The sequence below is a fragment of the Palaemon carinicauda genome, chromosome 22 (genome assembly GCF_036898095.1).
Source record: "Palaemon carinicauda isolate YSFRI2023 chromosome 22, ASM3689809v2, whole genome shotgun sequence".
In the NCBI taxonomy this organism is placed as follows: domain Eukaryota; kingdom Metazoa; phylum Arthropoda; class Malacostraca; order Decapoda; family Palaemonidae; genus Palaemon; species Palaemon carinicauda.
In genome coordinates this window covers 35,598,302-35,617,099 of record NC_090746.1, presented here as the reverse complement: position 1 = coordinate 35,617,099, position 18,798 = coordinate 35,598,302, and the positions used below count along the sequence as shown (strand labels likewise).

At 37.2% G+C, this 18,798-nt stretch overlaps 1 protein-coding gene across 2 annotated transcripts in view; it reads right to left on the bottom strand.

The window, feature by feature from the left end:
• The window catches only part of Mat1 (CDK-activating kinase assembly factor), a 538,684-nt gene that overhangs the window by 62,744 nt on the left and 457,142 nt on the right, over window positions 1-18,798 (bottom strand). For both annotated transcript variants that reach the window (XM_068346118.1, XM_068346116.1), the window contains exon 3: window positions 2,068-2,174. In XM_068346118.1, coding sequence (XP_068202219.1) covers window positions 2,068-2,174 — 107 coding nt within the window. The remainder of the gene's footprint in view (window positions 1-2,067; window positions 2,175-18,798) is intronic.

Here is an 18,798-nt window from a genome sequence, read left to right as displayed (position 1 = left end):
TTATTTTTTTATTTTTTGAGCATATCAATTATCAACAAATACTTCCGATTTATTTTCGGTTGGCATCAGCTGATCTCAAGGTCACGCTGCCGATTACTATTACGCGCACATATAATGCAAATAACATTGATTTATATAATCCTCGCGGGATGCAGGTTCATCTCGCAGTCTCACGTAGCAATCTGGGTACGCTGAAAAGTTGAGCCAGAATTCAAGATCTTCAAGGGGTTTGGCCCCCAACTTCTCGGAGATGTAAAGCTCCCCATTCATCATGGGCATGTGCTCCGTATACCTCCAGGGGTTGGTTTCGGAGCAGTGAGGGAGGTCAGATACTTTAAGGGCCTTAGTAGAGCCCCTGGAAGTACCGGGGCGTTTCCCTTCTTGTACCTTTCTTTTCGTCTGCTTGATATCTTGCTTCATCTCTTCTTGTTCCTTCCGGAACACTGCCAAGACTAGAGAATAATGGTTTGCTCCTAGAAGAGCAGCTTACCACAGCTTTGGTCTCTCTTCTACCCTCACCAAGAGGAAAGTAGCCACATAATAATTACAACACTGTAGTTAACCAGTTAAGTGAAGAAGAATTTTAGTATTCTTAGCATTTTCGGGTGTATGAGTATAGGAAATGTGAAAAGTACAGGCCAGACTATTCAGTGCATGTGTAGGCAAAAGAAAAGTGAGCCATAACCAAAGAGAGAGGAATCCAATGTAGTACTGTCTGGCCAGGCAAAGGACCCAATAGCTCTTTAGCCGTAGTATCTCAAGGGGCGCGCAACCTACTACATGTAAGGCGCCGCAATTGTTGGGCGGCACACCAGGGCATATCTACATGATGAGTGGTCACACAAGCACACCCACACAAGCTGAAAATAGAAAGGAAATATTTTTAAAATAAAAATATTCAAAGATATTTTCAACCAAAACTGCCAATGTTTCCAGGAGAGAGGAACAAGTGTACTCTCTGTCGGCTGAAATCCAATTCGCCTACCCCAATGCCACCAGGGTAATTACCTGCCGGTTGATTACACCTGGCTTTAACAGCCTTATTACAGCTTTGCTGTTATCCATCTCCTATAGTAAAGAATGATAGTTTGTATGTGTGTAGAAACAAAAATTAATTTGGGATAAAAGACCTTGGGAGTATTCTCATATTTCTTAGTACAATACTACTTGGCATTAATTTATAGGATAAAAGCATATGGATATTCAAATAAGTAAAGTTCATTCATAATTCAGATTTCATCATATTATGTCCACTTTCATCTTCACTGTCTATTCCTCAAGACTTGTGCATTCTACACTCTTGAAAGTGTGACCATCCAAATCCTGCTGAGGTGCCACACAACAACCAGTACCAGGCTTTTCTATTTTGGTCAGTTCTGTTGGTTATAATTCCATATTAATCAGTATTAGTAATAATCTCAATTGTATAGTTATAGTACTGTAAAACTGGAATGATCTTTCTGGAAGTGTTATCAATACTATATTGACACTCGTAAATGTCAAGAGACCATGAATATTAATTTGAAGGACCATATGCTGTTTAAGTACCATCATTACCTGCACTGTCTTCTTGACCTCTTTATGCCTTTACCAACTAGCCACTGTAGCTAACTGCTATTCATATCTCATCAAATCTTCAAAAACTTTATCATCTGTAATATGACATTCCCATTACCTTCAGCCATGGTTATTACCATTTTGTAGTCACACTTTCAAACTCTGCGACTTTTTCTGTGCCAATGTTTTTCTTAAGTGTGGCATAGATTTATGTGTATTAAAATTTTTATACATATTTACCAATGGGTTACAGTACTTTTATTCAATACAGCTAACCCTACAAATCTATTTTCTTTTTATTCAGGCTTTTGCTCTTTTTTTTTTTTTTTTAACCGTTTTCTTAATACCCCTTTCACAGTAATATCGTTAGCCAGAAGAGACTGAAAAAGCAATATCATCCATGACAAGAGACACATGGATGAATGAAAGGGACAACTAATCCAAACCTTCATTCAATAAACTGCCACATAGTAACATTCTAAATCTTTAAATCAATACTGTGACATTTACCTTTCGTCGAATATCTATTTCTTTTTCTACCAGGGGATCCTCAAAGACTTGAACACGAAACTTGGATCGCTTTAAAACAATCCCACACTCTGGACACAGAGCAGACTCTGAAATAATTAAAAAAATATAAAACAAAATATTTCAGGAATAATGCATATGATAGAAAAAATAATTATCCACAAAAGGTACTGTACTGCAACAAAAAATTTCCTCTATGTAATTACTCAAGTGTCATATGTGGATGAGATCATGATGAGGGGTAGATGGAGATGGTTTGGACATTCTCTTTGCACCCTTCAAGAGAGATTAGTTCAACTAAAGTTCAGCTGGGCTCCACAAGGGACTAGAAGAGTTGGAAGACCCAGGCCTACATGGCTGAGGAATATGAAGCGCGAAGTAGATGATGAATGGAGAAGTATAGAATTAAAATCTCAAGATAGAGATGACTGACGAAATCTAATCGAGGCCCTTTGCGTCAATAGGCGCACGAAGAGATGATGATGATGATGAATAAAGCAATAACTTCAACTGAATCACCTTAACACAATAAATTTTGGGTTATATAAATAACAAAAAACTTTCATGCAAGATACATTAGTTTCTCGGTTTACGACATAGATCTATTCCTACACGGTAACAAACAATACAGTTGGCACTCGTTAATCACAGGTTCTTGCTTCGTAGTTTCAGATTTTTGCGGCCAAGGGAGAAAAAAAAAATTATGATGATTGTTTACCCAACATTAAGAATTTGATTTCTAATAGTTAACAACAGCATTGGGATGGCCAAGAATAATGCAATACCTATTACATAAAAATTCTCATAAAAATTGCAATAAAATTCAAGCTAGGCGATGATTTAGAATAGCCCAAGCTCATTTACCCTGGAAGCGCTGTGCGCCATTACCAATCTCTACACCCAGCTGGTCCTAGCTCTCTCTGTACAGTGTATATCCATTTATTGTGATAATAAATTACAGCAATATTTGAAATATACAGGATTTTGATTAAACTGGTGTTTCACTTAACTGAATCCAATAATAATGCATATAATATTCACATTTTAGTATGGTATTTATAATTATAAACATAGCGAATCATAATCTCATGCATTGTTTACATTCAAATAGCTGATCAACCCTGCGTAGTCCATCGTCAACCTATACTGTATTCACTTTCACAATATTATCCCACTGATATGACCATTCACTTTCACAGAATTACCTCACTAATATAACCTATCATGCATATCAGTATATCTCTTTCACATTATTACAGTCAGACCTCGATTATCGCGATAGTTCGGCTACAGAGACAGACACACAAAGCGAAAAATCGCGAATAAATATTACACTAGGGTGGGCTAGCTCCTAATCTAAAATGTCACTGCCCCTTGCCACAAGCGGGTGCCTGAGCTTATGATTATCACAGAAAAATACTGCCTAAGAGTTTTAATTTGGTTTTTAAAAGTTATAATCATATGTACAGTGTACAGAACATTTACACACATGTACGCTATGTACTGGTCACAGTACATTATTGTGCTAAGGTAAAGTTTACCGAGTCATCATCATCCCCTTGCTGTTCTGTATAGCTAAAGTTATTCCTATCTTGTATTAATGTACTGTAACCTAATACTCACTGATACTGTAATGCATATTACTGTAATATATGTACAGCAGTATTATTACATTACATTCTAACTACTTACTATCAATGTTCGGTGTTTTCGTTCAGACGACTGTAGCCTATGCTGCTACTCTAGTAGCATGACGCAACTTATGTGCTGTCTCTTGCGCAGTATTTTATCTATGCTTTCTTAAACACAAGTACAGCTTATATTATAAACTAAAAACTTAATATCTCGATAATAATTTTCTTTTAAACAAATAAACAAAATCTGTGCATTCGATCACTTTTCAACAGCTGATATCTCTCTCTCTCTCTCGTACATCTACATCACACAAAACACACTAACTGTAGTTAAATACATCACATTTTATTGTAAATATTAGGTAGAGCAAACAAAAATTGAATGCACAGTTTTTGTTTCTTCATTTAAAAGAAACAGTTATCATGATTTTTAAGTTTTTAGTTTATAAAATAAGCTGTATTTCTGTTTTAAAAAGTATAGATAACATACTGGGCAAGAGACAACACATAAGAAATTGCGTCATGCTTCAAAAATAGCAGCGTAGGCTACTAGTCATCTGAACGAAAACACCGAACACTTACAGTAAGTACAGTTGAGCTGTACTGTAGTAATATTACTGTACATATATTAAAGCATTATACACTACAGTAGCAGTGAGTATTAGGTTACAGTACAGTATTACTAGATAGGAAAATTTTTTTGTTATACAAAACAATAAACGGATTTTGAGCGAAGCGAAAAATCTATTTTTGGGTGAGATGGCCATGTCGTCCTGATGGAAGTTCCTAAAGGGTAGCTTCCTTGGGTATATTATAACTACGGCGATATTCCCAGAGAATTTACCTTAAGGTACCCAGAATTCTAACTCCTGGAGCAAATATCCCTAATAAAAGAACCAGGGATATCGCGAAATATCAGAGGAATTGAATTGAATATAGGATTTAGGCATTAAGCCAAGCACTGGGGCATCAAAGGCCATTCAGCGCTATATAATGAAAATCATTCAATCATATCTGTACACTCACACCATTTAGTATCATTTTAACCTTTAATACAAATCGTAACACTTTCATACAATAAAATCTAGATGTGAAATAAATAGGGATTAAAAGGGTAAAATAAATAAATAAATTAATAAAATCAATTATAGCTCATAATATAACCCAATACTTTGTATAAATTTTCTCAAGTTCAGGGTATTACAGTTTTCCCCCAGTATATCTCTTAAAGGTTTGTCCTGGAGTAAATGTGTCCTCCTCTGAAGATTAAAATCAGGACAATCGACTAAAATATGTTTAACATCCATTGTCACTTGACAGGTATTACAAAGAGGGGCCTGTCTCCCTTCCCCACTCTTCATTAAATAATTGTGCGTTGCATGTGTATGGCCAATACGCAGCCTAGTTAAAATAATGGTATCCCTTCTACTTGTAGAATTACAAGATGACCATTTATCCACCAATGGGTGGATTTGTTTCAATTTTGTATTGGTGGTCAGTTCAGACCATCGAGCTTGCCACTTATTTTTACAGTAAAGATGAATCTCACTTTTAAGATCTTTGTAAGGAATACTCAAGGGGGATGGATTACTTAGCCCTGAAGCTTCCTTTGCTGCCTTATCTACTTGTTCATTCCCATCCACCCCAACATGGGCAGGGACCCAACAGAAGTGAACACTGATACTCTTCCTAGACTGCAGAAGTACTAACCAGTCCTGCACCTCTTGTACTAGATGATGGCCTGGCATAATTTGTTTTAATGAGAGTAAAACACTATTGGAATCCGTAAAAATTGTATAAAAACTATTTTGGTTGCCATTTTTAAAAATATGTTGGACTGCGAGAATTATTGCGTACAGCTCAGCAGTAAAAATTGAACAAGAGGATGGGAGTTTCCTTCTAATAACAATATCCCCCACCACAGCTGCACTTCCAACTCCTGCAGCCGATTTGGAGCCATCTGTAAAAACATGTTTCCCATGATGTTGAGCAGCATGATTTAAAAACTCACTTTTCATTACCCTACTAGGTAAGGTATTTTTCCCTCCTGCCGTAAAACATACTTTAACAGGTGGATTACACCAAGGAGGAGACTTGGGATATCCTACCTCTGCTATCTGTGCTGTTAACAAGCCTACTTCTCTAGCATCGTTTTTCAGCTGTACTTCCAAAGGCTTAGGCACTCTAGATCTGTTAGGAGCCCGATCTAAAGGCGCCCTAACATATTTACAGTTAGGATTGTTTCTCACAGCAAGGGACCTAGCTAAAAACCTCAAACTCAACTCCTCTCTGCGAATGGAAAGGGGAGGTATGCCAGAATCAACATAGAGACTGTCAATGGGAGATGTTCTGTAAGCACCTGTGCAGATGCGAAGCCCAGCACTGTGAACAATATCAAGTTTTCCAAGTAAAGTCTTTGTAGCTGACCCATATATTTGGCATGCATAGTCTAACTTGCTCAGACACAAAGATGTATAAATTCTAAGCAAAGTTGTTCTATCAGCACCCCAATCAAAATGCGATATCACTTTCAGAATGTTCAGTGACTTCTTAACCCTGATAGATAGGTCATTTATATGGGGACCAAATGTCATTTTCTTGTCGAAAATGACTCCAAGAAACTTGACACTATCCTCATATGGCAAAATACAATCATTTAAGAAAAGGGTGGGGATCTCTTCCCTTTTACGAGTACGAGTAAAGCGAATGGCTTTGGTCTTCTGAGGAGAAAACATGAATCCACGAGAATTTGCCCATGCGGAAGCAGCATTTATTGCAATTTGAAGATTTTGGCATGCTTGAAGTGCAGATGATCCACTACAATAAATTGCAAAGTCATCGACAAATAGTGATCCTTGTATGCCAGGAGGTATGTGACTAATGAGACTATTAATAGCAACAGCAAACAAGGTCACACTCAATACGCTGCCTTGGGGGACACCTTCTTCTTGCATGTAGGATGAAGATAGTTCTGACCCTACTCTCACTTTAATTGAGCGGTTTGATAAAAATTCTTCAATAAAAGAGAACATATGTCCTCCTATACCCCACGAGGCCAATTGCTTTAAAATACCACCCCTCCAGGTGGTGTCATATGCCTTTTCGAGGTCAAAAAAGACACCCACCACCTGGTTTTGGTTAGAAAAAGCATTTGAATTTTCCCTTGATAACATCAGCAAAGGGTCTAGAGTACTTCGGTTCTTCCTAAAACCAAACTGTCTGTTAGATAAAAGATTTTTTGATTCTAGATACCACACAAGTCTGTTGTTGATCATTCTCTCAAATAGTTTGCATATGCAACTGGTCAAGGATATGGGCCTATAACTAGATGGCAGTTCTGGGTCTTTACCAGACTTGTAGCCTGGAATTACAATTGAAGTATGCCAGGAATCAGGAGATGTATGGGAAGCCCATAGACCATTAAAGGTTTCTAATAAAAATTCCTTGGTATCCACTGGAAGATGTGATATCATTTCATACCGGATGCCATCCTCACCTGGGGCAGTTAAAGAAGAGCTGGAGATAGCATTTTGCATCTCCTCCATACTAAAAGCCAGGTTAAAAGCTTCAGTATTTGAAGAAGCAGGAGGAACAACAGATGTTGATGCTCTAATTTGTTGAAATGCTGGGGAATAGTTGTCAGCACTTGATACATGAGCAAAGTGCTTAGCAAGAACCTCTGCTACATCTTTGGGGTCAGATATATATCTATTATTTTCCCTTGATATTGGTAGAGGCTTAGGGACGAATTTACCTTGAAGTTTTCTAATCTTGTCCCATATTTCCTTTGAAGGAGTTTTGGTATTAATATTAGATATATATTTCTTCCAAGATGCTCTCTTTGCTTTTTTAAAAATTCTTTTTTGTTTGGCACAGGCTCTGAGATATGCTATTCTATCTGCTAAATAGTTTGTCCTCAAGTATCTTCTGAAGCAAGTTCGGGTCACTTTTCTTGCGTTGGCACATTCTTTACTCCACCAAGGAACTACAGAGCGATGAGGTAAACCACATGTTTTAGGTATAAACTTGCTAGCATTATCATCAATAATATTTTCAAGATGTTGATAGGCATGCACTGGAGATGTAAATTCATCATATTCTTTATCCGTGTGTGAACAGTTTTCATAAGCTGCCCAGTCTGCCTCATCTATCTTCCATTTTGGTGGACACTGAGAAGGAAGATTATGGACATAATTTAACATTATTGGCCAATGGTCACTGCCATGTAGATGTTCATTTACTGACAAAAGGTAGTCCAATCGAATGGATGAGGAACAGATTGACAAATCAATGGCTGATGTAGAGTTGTGGACTACATCATACCTAGTTGGAGAACCATCATTCATTAGTATGACATCATTGTTGTCGATTAATTCTTCAACAAGATTACCCCATCTATCGCACACTTTTCCACCCCATAAAGTATGCTTTGCATTATAATCACCCATTAAAATAAAAGGGGCAGGAAGCTGATTGATCAAGTCTTGGAGGTCAGAAAGTCTAAGCCTTCTTGGATTACCAGCATGATCTAAGAGGAAAAGTTCTAAGGATGGTTCAATATATAGCGAGCATAAAGTAATTTTTTTCCTGATATGAGTTCTAACTGCACATGCCTGTAGTGGTGTATTGAGTGGGATTGTTTCAAATTTTACAGATTTGTGAATAATAAAACCTGTACCACCTTGAGCTCTTGCAGCTTGCAAAGGAGGGGATCTACAAAAATGATAATTGAGTCCAGGATTAAATGGTTTGTCACTGATCTTGGTTTCCTGTAGACAAATTACCTTCGTGTCTGAGTCCCTGGTTAAAGTTTTTATTTGCTCAATGCTAGCACTTAGACCTCTGCAATTCCACTGGATGATAGACATTATCTTTTGTTATTATTTTTCTTTGTCTCATTTGTCTTTTGGGACTTTTCAGAGGAAGCCATGTAAGGCCTGGAGATGGAAGGCTTTACTAGGCCACCACTCTTCTTTTCTTTCTTTCTAGGATCTTTATAAGAGTCAACCTTAGGATCATGAGCAGTAGGGCACTTACCTGACTTAGATGAAGGTGAGGATGATGGGGACCTTTTCCTCTTTGGAAGATCTTGTTTTCCAATCTCCATCAAATCAGGTAGAGATTCTGCCTGAGACAATACATTTAAGGTGGTGGAAGCCACATTGGCTTCCTTGGAGGATTGCGCTAGAACTTCAACAGTTCGAGCACTTAACCCAGAAGGCTGGGCTACTACCTCTAGGGGAGATGCTCCTATCAGTGACAATACTTTTGGTGTATTGGAAACCATATTGACCTCTTTGGAGGTTTGTGCTCTGGCTTTTATAGGCGGAGCACTTGACCCAGATGGCTGGGCTACTACCACTAAGGGAGATGCACCTGACGGGCCAGGTGCTGCCACTGGTCCCCCTGTGGTAGTAGGGGGTAGTGGATTATAATCTTTTGTTGGCATCTTAACCGCGTGAGCAAAATTAAGTTGCCGATTGAGTAAATGCTTTGCATAACCTACACTTATATGTTCAGCATTTGCTTTCAAGATCGCAGCTTCTTCTTTCTTGTATTCTCTACATCTTTTATCATTTGATTTATGATGATCTTTACAGTTTGCACAGGTTGTATCTCTGTTGCATTGGCCATGTTCTAACAAAGAACAGTTAATACAGATCTTCGTATTATTGCAGTACCGGGAAGGGTGACCGTACTTGAAACAATTAAAGCATTGTAAAGGCCTAGGTTTATACTCTCGAACACGTACTCTTTCATTCTCAATAATTATATGATCTGGTATAACAGGGGGTTTCAAATGTTAAAACTACCATGCTTGTTTGAGGGATCTTACTTACTTTCCAAACATTAGCAGGGCACATGTCCAGAATTTCCGGTTCTGAGAATTCATATAGATCTCTATCAAAAACTACTCCTTTACCATAGCTGAAGCTCATATGTGGTTTAATATCCTTAATAGGATCAATTTCTGCAATCTTCATGCCACAAAGCATGTGAGCTTGAGTATCTGATTTTGCATTAATCAAAACAGATTGCTTACCGTATCTACTAATATCCTTACTTTTAATTAAACCAACTTTTTTTTGTATAAATTTACTAATCTTATAATAGTTATAATTATCCATCTTCCCAGATGCAATTATCCATGTTGGGGGCTTGGGGGTTCTTACTTCTGGAAGTCTATGCTCTATTTCTTTTTCCATCCATTCTTCTGGTTTATATGTAATAGTTAGAATAGTAATATTACATGTTTAAAACAAATGACATAATATGTCATGTTGGTTGGAAGAGCTAACCCTGAGATTTGCTGTAGTCATTCAAATTGTAAACAGGATGTATAATGCAAAGACAGCAAATTGACATTCTTATATTGGTGTGCTACTGTCTTAAGCACTATACCTAACTCGCATGAATCCATTAAGTTTTTACGGAATTCAAATGAGTCAGCTGTACATATTTTTCTATCCATTGCGTCTGAACAGTGAGTTAATTGATTTAAGTCTTTAATGACCGTATATGTTTCCTTGTCTGGGGAAATCAATACGTGTCCTGTCAAACTGGATATTACTGGATTTGAGTGATTCGTCATGAAAGTCGGAAATGGTGATATCCTGTAAGATTGCCAGGCATCAGAAGAATCAAAGGGAATTGTAATCCTAATCTTGTTATTATCTACGTTTACTGTAATTAGGCTGTAATAAAATTCTAACCTATGTTCGTCTAACAAAGGAACATAGCCTAGTTTATCCCTTCCGTTCTCCAGAACTAATTTTAAGTAACGTATAGGCAACAAATGGGGCGACAATACACCTTTAGTTGCTAACGTGATAGCTTCTACATAATCCTTGGATTTCTCAATGAAATGTGCAATTCTGTTATGTATGTGATCTATCTTTGAATCATAATACGTTAATGTTGCCAACAAATCCTGTACTTCCATAATTTGAACGATATTATCTGAATGTTCATTTAACAAATCCATAATTTTATTGATTGAAGCTAACTGATCCCTTAGTTCTGACATAATCAATTCATCTTTATGAGTCAAGAACTCAATTTTCTTATTTTGATTACTAATTTTAAGACGATTGGAAAGTCCTAAACCTAAACTTGCAACAGACCCAAAGATGCTTAATGCAGCATAAATGAACGGATTCCGTCTTTCTTTATGTTCGTGTCCTACAGTCCACATCAAAAGGTCATAAGCCAAAGATCCTGTCTCGCCAGTCTTATTTTTCAAGTCATCAGATAGCATCTCTGCTACTTTTAATGTTGATCCAAGCAAACTCTTAGTAGTCAAATGAAAATGTCTCCTATGCAACTCATCCAATGCTGCAGAAAACCTTGAAATGGCGGTTCTTAAGCTAGTGACATCATTCTCTTGAAGAAAAATTGCTTGCATATGCACTTCGACAATTACGTTGGTTGACGTAATAAAAATGTCTTCTTGTCTTTCAACTATATTGCCATATTTAAAATATATATTTTTAGTCTTAGAACTCATCCCATACGAGAAAAATGTCTGAGCGAACAATATCACTCCCAACAACAAAAAATTCATCTTGGAAACCTGTAACGAGAAAAAATATATGTAATTACTCCTGTATTAAAAAGAAAACTTTTAGTCACACAAAATAAAATTTTTCCTCACTTCTTTTCCTCTCTTTTCTTTTTAATTTCTTATGTGAGACAATGGTACTATTCTCTCATCCGTGGGTTGGGCTACGTTTTGAATTCTAAACCTATTGGCCGTTAATGTTTCCAAAATGTTAAATGGGCCTTCAAACTTAGGTGTTAGTTTATAGTTGAGCCCTTTTCTGACATTGATTTGAATATAGATGTTATCACCCACGGTATATGTTTTAGTTGGTTTCGCTATTTTATCATGATTCCTTTTCATTATGATTTGTGATTCTTCTAAATTCTTTCGAAGGATATCATATCGACTTATACTTGCATTTATACATTCTTTTAAAGGATTTGATAGATTAGTTGTAGGCGTTAATACATGGAAAGGTGTTCTAACTGGGGTACCATACAATGCTTCATGCGGTGACATTTTAATTGATATATGATATGAATGATTCAGAGTACTCAGTGCCGCCGGTATTGCAATATCCCAGTTGGGGTCTGATCCCCCTAGTGTTACCCTCAATATATTTAATATCTTCCTATTTGCTCTTTCCACTAGCCCATTCGACTCTGGGTGATATATCATGGTATTAATCTTCTTTATGTTGAGGAATTCACACAATGAGGTAAGAAAGTGATTATTAAATTCACCACCCGAGTCTGAGATTATCATGTGTGGAATTCCATGTTTACAAATGTAACACTCGTAAAACTTCCTAGCGCATTCAATCGCAGTTTTAGTTTTAAGCGCTATTAGTTCTGTATATCGAGTTAAAGCATCTATAATTACTAAGAGGTGCTTATTTCCTCTGTCTGACTCGTAAAATCCTGTTAACAAATCTAAATGTATTCTTTCAAAGGGTTGATTGGGAACAGGATAAGCTCCTAGGCTGACAGGTGTTTTCGTATGCCCTTTGTTTTCCTGACATGTGCGACAATTAGCTATGTGTCTTTTTATATCTGTAAGCATTGTATGCCAATAAAACAATGATTTGGCTTTCTGTGACATTAATGAGAACCCAGGGTGTCCATGTAATGGATTTGAATGCAACCAATTCAGGACAGTGGAAATAAGTGAGATTGGTACTACTACCTGGTCGTTAGTTACATGTGGTGTATTGCGGGTTTTCCTTGTCACAGTCCTACACAGAATATTATCTTTGATTATATAATTCTGCTGCTTATACTTTATATATTCTTTTTCTTTATGATTGCCTTTCAAAGCATTTATAATTGTTTCTATTTTCTGATCTTTTCTTTGCTCAGTCTGTAACAATTCAGCACTCCAGCCTAAATCTTCTTGTTCAGATATTGTTTTTACAATAGGCATGGATGTTGATATTCTATTAATTCAGCTAAAGACTCCGTACAAGATGACACGGGGTTGCGTGATAATGCATCCGCAATGATATTTGCTTTCCCAGGTAAATACCCGATTCTTGCGCCAAAATCTTGAATGATTAAATGCCACCGAGTTCGTTTAGGGCTGTGATTGAAGCCTTTAAAGAACTCTGTTAGTGGTTTATGGTCAGTAAGAACCTTAACGGGATAACCGTAAATTATGAACTTAAAATGCACTAGCGAATTAACAATAGCTAGTCCTTCCTTGTCTATTACTGCATACTTACTTTCGGAAGTTCTCAATTTTCGAGAATAGAAAGCTATCGGGAAAAACTGTTTATCATATTGCTGAAGCAATACCCCTCCTACTCCTAAGTCTGAGGCGTCTGTTGCAATGAAGAATTCCTTACCGAAGTCAGGAAATTTTAAGATAGGAGAACTACACAGTTCATCTTTCAAAGTATTAAACGCCTGTTGATGTTGCTCAGACCATATGAAATCTACGTCCTTCTTTGTAAGATCAGTTAAAGGAGCGGCTATTATTGAATAGTTGCGTATAAAACGCCTGTAATATCCACTACAACCCAGAAATTGCTGTATTCCCTTGACATTAGTAGGTATGGGAAAATTACGTATAGCCGACACCTTATCATGGACTACTTTAAGACCTTGGCTTGACACCATGAAACCCAAATATATTAATTCTGTTTTGAAAAATTCACACTTACTAATCTTTACCCTTAAGTTACGTTGTCTTAATCTCTGTAGTACTAGTTCTAACTTACGTAGATGTTCTTCTAAGGTGTTGGAAAAGATTACAAGATCATCCATATAGGCATGCAATATATCCCCTAACAAGTCTCCAAACACTATGTTAATCATTCTTGTAAATGTTATAGGAGCACAACGTAAACCAAAGGCATCCGTAAAAATTCATAATGTCCCCTGGCTGTGCTGAAGGCTGTGTATGGGATACTATCTTCTTCTAATGATATCTGGTGAAAGCCTTTAAGTAAGTCCAAACTGGTAAAATATTTATTCTGACCTAACAAAGACAAAATATCGTCAGTACATGGCACTGGGAATCGATCAGGGATCGTTTCCTCGTTTAGACGACGAAAGTCGACGCAGATACGCCATGTTCGATCTTTTTTCGGTACAACTATTAAAGGAAAATTATAAGGGCTATTTGATTTTCTAATGACTCCTTCCTCTAACATTTTACCTACTTCATCATTTATTTCATTCTGGAATTTCATAGGGAGTCTGTACGAGGGTACATATATAATTTTCTGCTTATCTTTTAACCTTATTTGATGCTCGATCACATCTGTTTTTCCTAAGGATCCATCCGTAGTGGAAAAGACATCTGTATATTTAGTTAAAAGTTCAAAAATTTTCTGCTGAATTTCTTCGTCTTGAATGTCCTTACTGATTTTATTTTTAATAGATCGTAAAAGGGACTCATCCGCAACTGATTGAGAGTGATTGATTTCAGCAACGGTAAGAATACGATGTTTATAAACTTCTACATCCAAGATATGTTGATTTTTGTGAATTACTAAAGTGTTATTTAAATGATTACAGACTTCGATATTACATTGCTGATGTGAGCCTACTGTATAAACAGCTTGTGTGACAGACAATCCGTTAGTTTTCAAAGTATCGGAAAGGATTAATATTTCAGATCCCGGTAGTGTTTTCTTTATTTGCACTATTAAATTCGAAGGTATGTTTGGTTCGATATATTGCGTGCAAGATGATATTACGGGTGAACGAGAATTCTGTTGGGTCGCGTATATTATTTCTTTATTAGTGAGACAAGTTATTGGTTCTTCAACGTACGTTACGGTTACATTTGTCGTCTCCTTTTTATCCAAAACTGACTTTAAAGTATTAGAAGACTTATAGAATTTCCCTTTGATATACACGCCGTGCTTGGCAGGAGCTAAGATAATGTTTTGATTTCCCATAGATGGGTATCCTATAATTACAGCTGGATACATATTAATGTTTTTCACAACAACAAATGTATCGGCAAACGTGCGATTACCGACTCTGAACTGAATATGAGTTATGCCTATGACGTTTAATTCATTATTTCCTATACCTGAAAGTCTAATTCCTGATTTTTCAATCGGAAAGTTCGAAAACAACAAATGATGCGTCTTCAAATCCATAATATTACGTGGACTACCAGAGTCAAAAAATAACGTTACGAAATACACTTAATCAAGCCACTATGAATCGGCTTAATGTTGTTGAGAGAGCAGCTCTCATAGCTGATAGGCTTAACGAATATCAGGACATTTTAGGTAATTCCACTTGGGTTACTAACGATAACATCTCCGTGAAAGATTTTTTACGATTAATATATGCTGTAAATTTAGAACACAAGTCCTTTACGGTGCTCTCTCCCATACAAGTGAAAATTGTCTGGATAAGCTTTATCCCTTTGACAATAAAGAATTCAATTGCAGACTAAATAATGGCTCGTGGATACGATATGACAAGGACGGCTTCAATGTATCATGCCCTGACGGATCCACATCCTTCAACCACATCTTCGTCGCAGCAGATGGCTGTATCGGGACTTCCCCGAATTCCATGGTGACTGGCCTACGGACAATCATCAGAGAACGAGCCTACTTCGCGAACTTCACGTGGACCTCTACAATGCCAGCACTTCCTCTCCCCTACAACGGCCGTGTGGCAAAGCAGTTGATGAAACTTACCGAAAAGGACCACCTGTCACCGACTTATGAAGAAATTCTTCACCCCATAATACTGGCTAGTCTGTGTGTCACGGTGATAATATTTATCGCCGTGAACATCCTTGTTTGGCGTAGGTTACGGCACAGCAAGCAGCTACAAAGGAACGAGTTGCATAGCCCTGACAATACCCCCTACCTGATCCAGTTCAAAGCTGTATGAGTGGCCACCTCATTCGCTAAGGGAGTAATTTGTCAGGAAGATGTTTGTATGAAAAGCTGATTAGTACGCTAGTAATATGTAATTAAAGAAATTCTCTACATTTGCATTGTTAAAAATACATTTAAAACAACATTTAAAAAATAAATAAAATAAAAAAGGATATAAATCATTTTTTTCTCTCGGCATCTAATAAAAGTATATAAGCCGGAATGTTAAAAAAAGAAAAGAGAAAAAAAAAAAATATAATAAAATATATAACAGAATCTATGGGCATCTAATAAAATATATCAGCCCTATATATAAATATATATATATATGTACGAAACCGTGGTACGTGTACGTACCAGGAATTCGTATTTGTGCACTAAAAATTGAGTATCTTGTTTCTGACAAAGGTAACAATTATTCTTTATCAAGTTACCGAATCATTTGTAAGTCAGAATTTATTTTGTTTTTTGGTACCATGTAATCATTTGCTAGCAATGTACCATATGTATGATCTTGGTTTTATCATGCATTTTTCTTTTTGCTTTGGTAATATCTTTTTTGTATGCATTATTGTTATTGTTTTTTGATGTGCCTGTTTGGACATTCGTCCTCAGTTGGTTATGGCTAATGTTAAACAAAGAATAATACGTATGTCCAGTCACACCTAATAACCATGTTTCGGCTTGTTAAATTTTTGTAAAAAAATTGAGATAGCTGGCCGAGCTTATGTAATAGTTAGAATAGTAATATTACATGTTTAAAACAAATGACGTAATATGTCATGTTGGTTGGAAGAGCTAACCCTGAGATTTGCTGTAGTCATTCAAATTGTAAACAGGATGTATAATGCAAAGACAGCAAATTGACATTCTTCCTTAACGTCAACACATTGTCTCCTCGTGTGAAAGTTTGTGACGTCACCGGATGCAGGTGTCTTCCGATTCCGTCACTTGGCTAAATTAAAGCAAGCGTACGATATTTGTGATATCGATAATTTATTCAGTTCATATCTAAACTTCACCAGAATTGGTCATGTGGACCAACACAGCTTCCTCCAGTGATGGAGATGTTTAACTCTGTTGTTTATTAAAAATAAAATTTAAAAACCATTAAGATGTATTCAGTAAACCATTTAAATACATCTGAAAACAACTCATACTCAAATGTGTGCTTAAGACAGTAGCACACCAATATATATACCTCTAGGTGTCTTGGTGCTTTATCACATAGAGCCCCAGAAATCAAACAATTGTCAATTTTTATGCTCTCTAAATTTTTATTTGCTTCTAAAGCAATCTCAAAACTTGAAAATGATACCCAAGCTTCCCAAAAGCCTTTACTACCATTAAGCTCCATTAAAATTTCTTTGATTGCCCCAAATCTACAGAAGGCTTCATGAATTATGTCATAGCTACAACCAATTGGTATGTTTTTTAAGTGGAGAATTTTCAGATTTTTTGTTGGATCTGGTAATGAGCCAGAACCAGAGAGTAAAGTATCACTGTTAATACAAGCATCATTTTCCACCAGTGCCGATAAATTGTCTTTAACAACACTGGTCAGAGAAGTATTGTTGGAGGAATCCTTTTTATTGCAGAGGTTGTCAACAGAGCTTTCCCTATTTAAACAAGCAGAAGTCGTCAACGGTGTCTGGGGTTCGCCATTTGATCCAGGGGTACGGGGAATATTAAGTTTACTCATTAATTATTTTTTCAGGGGGAGGGAGGGGGTCATAAACGGATTTTGAGCGAAGCGAAAAATCTATTTTTGGGTAAGATGGCCATGTCGTCCTGATGGAAGTTCCTTAAAGGCAGCTTCCTAGGGTATATTACAACTACGGCGATATTCCCAGAGAATTTAACTTAAGGTACCCAGAATTCTAACTCCTGGAGCGAGTATCCCTAAAAAAGACCTTAGGGATATCGTAAATATCAGTGGACGTATTCTTGACACGCCTCATAGCAATCTATACCCCGAATAGAGTTAACACTTCGTAGGGGTCAAATGGCAAGAAAACGAAAACGAGAAAGAAAAGGGGAGAGCCGTTCGTAAGGCCCTCTCTTCTCCCGTTTCGTAAGCGTGCCCTGCGCCGATTCTGGCGCCATCTGCATTCCTTGTAGCGAAACACGAGGTGCTACAGATACTGTATGTAGGGAGGGATCCTACGGCCCTTTCATTGAAAGGGAAGGGCGGGTCCATCAGGACGACATGGCCATCTTACCCAAAAATAGATTTTTCGCTTCGCTCAAAATCCGTTTTTTGGGCTCAAGCCATGTCGTCCTGATGGAAGTATACCAGAGCATTATTGTATCTGTGGATTCTCAAAATGTGCCGTACTCCTCAGAAATATTTCCCCCAGTCGACGCGACCTAGAGACCTAAGATGTTACCGTCATACATCTTTTCAACTAATCATAAACCATGATAGAGCTTCCTGCCCCCAACAGGGAAGAGTCTTACTAGACTCTGGGAAAGTCTCGAAGAGTACATATATCTAAGTATGAACCCCAGGCAAGCGAGTATAGTGGTCTCACCCCATACTGGGTAAAGCGAAGTTCGAAAAGAATCACTGTGTCAATATGAAATATCGACCAGTCCTCCGCTCAAAACACGTATTGGACAAAGGTTCATATCCGCTTAGGAGGAAACTCGTAAATCCGCCACCATCCCTTTATGGGATGGAGTCCTCCAGCTAAGGGGAAGCATAAACCAATGCAATATTAGCTTGCATAAGGGAACATTCTATTAGAATTATCCCCGGGTAAATATACATAGAATGAATGCTCACAGGTGAAGGAGACGCAAGGTTCTCAAGAACCAGTTTATTGACAGACAATAAACAAACAGGTTAACCACACTCATATATATATATATATATCTATATATAAGAGGAGGATAACTAAAACTTTAAGCATAAGTATGATAGTAAACAGCAACTTGTTTGTCTGAAAGAAAAAACATTGGAGCCACTTTTAAGATACCAAAGTATCAAAGTCAAAAGTCTGTTTTACTAATCAGTCACATTAGCGTTAGAAACGCTCGGCACGCATGTTTGCACTTATGCTGGGTTCACCTTTGAAAGTGGAACAGTCAACGTGGGTCACCCAGTACCCTCACATAGTATGTAGTACAACATGTGACTACATACTCACCCTGGAATTAATTGTCCCAATTAAGTTACT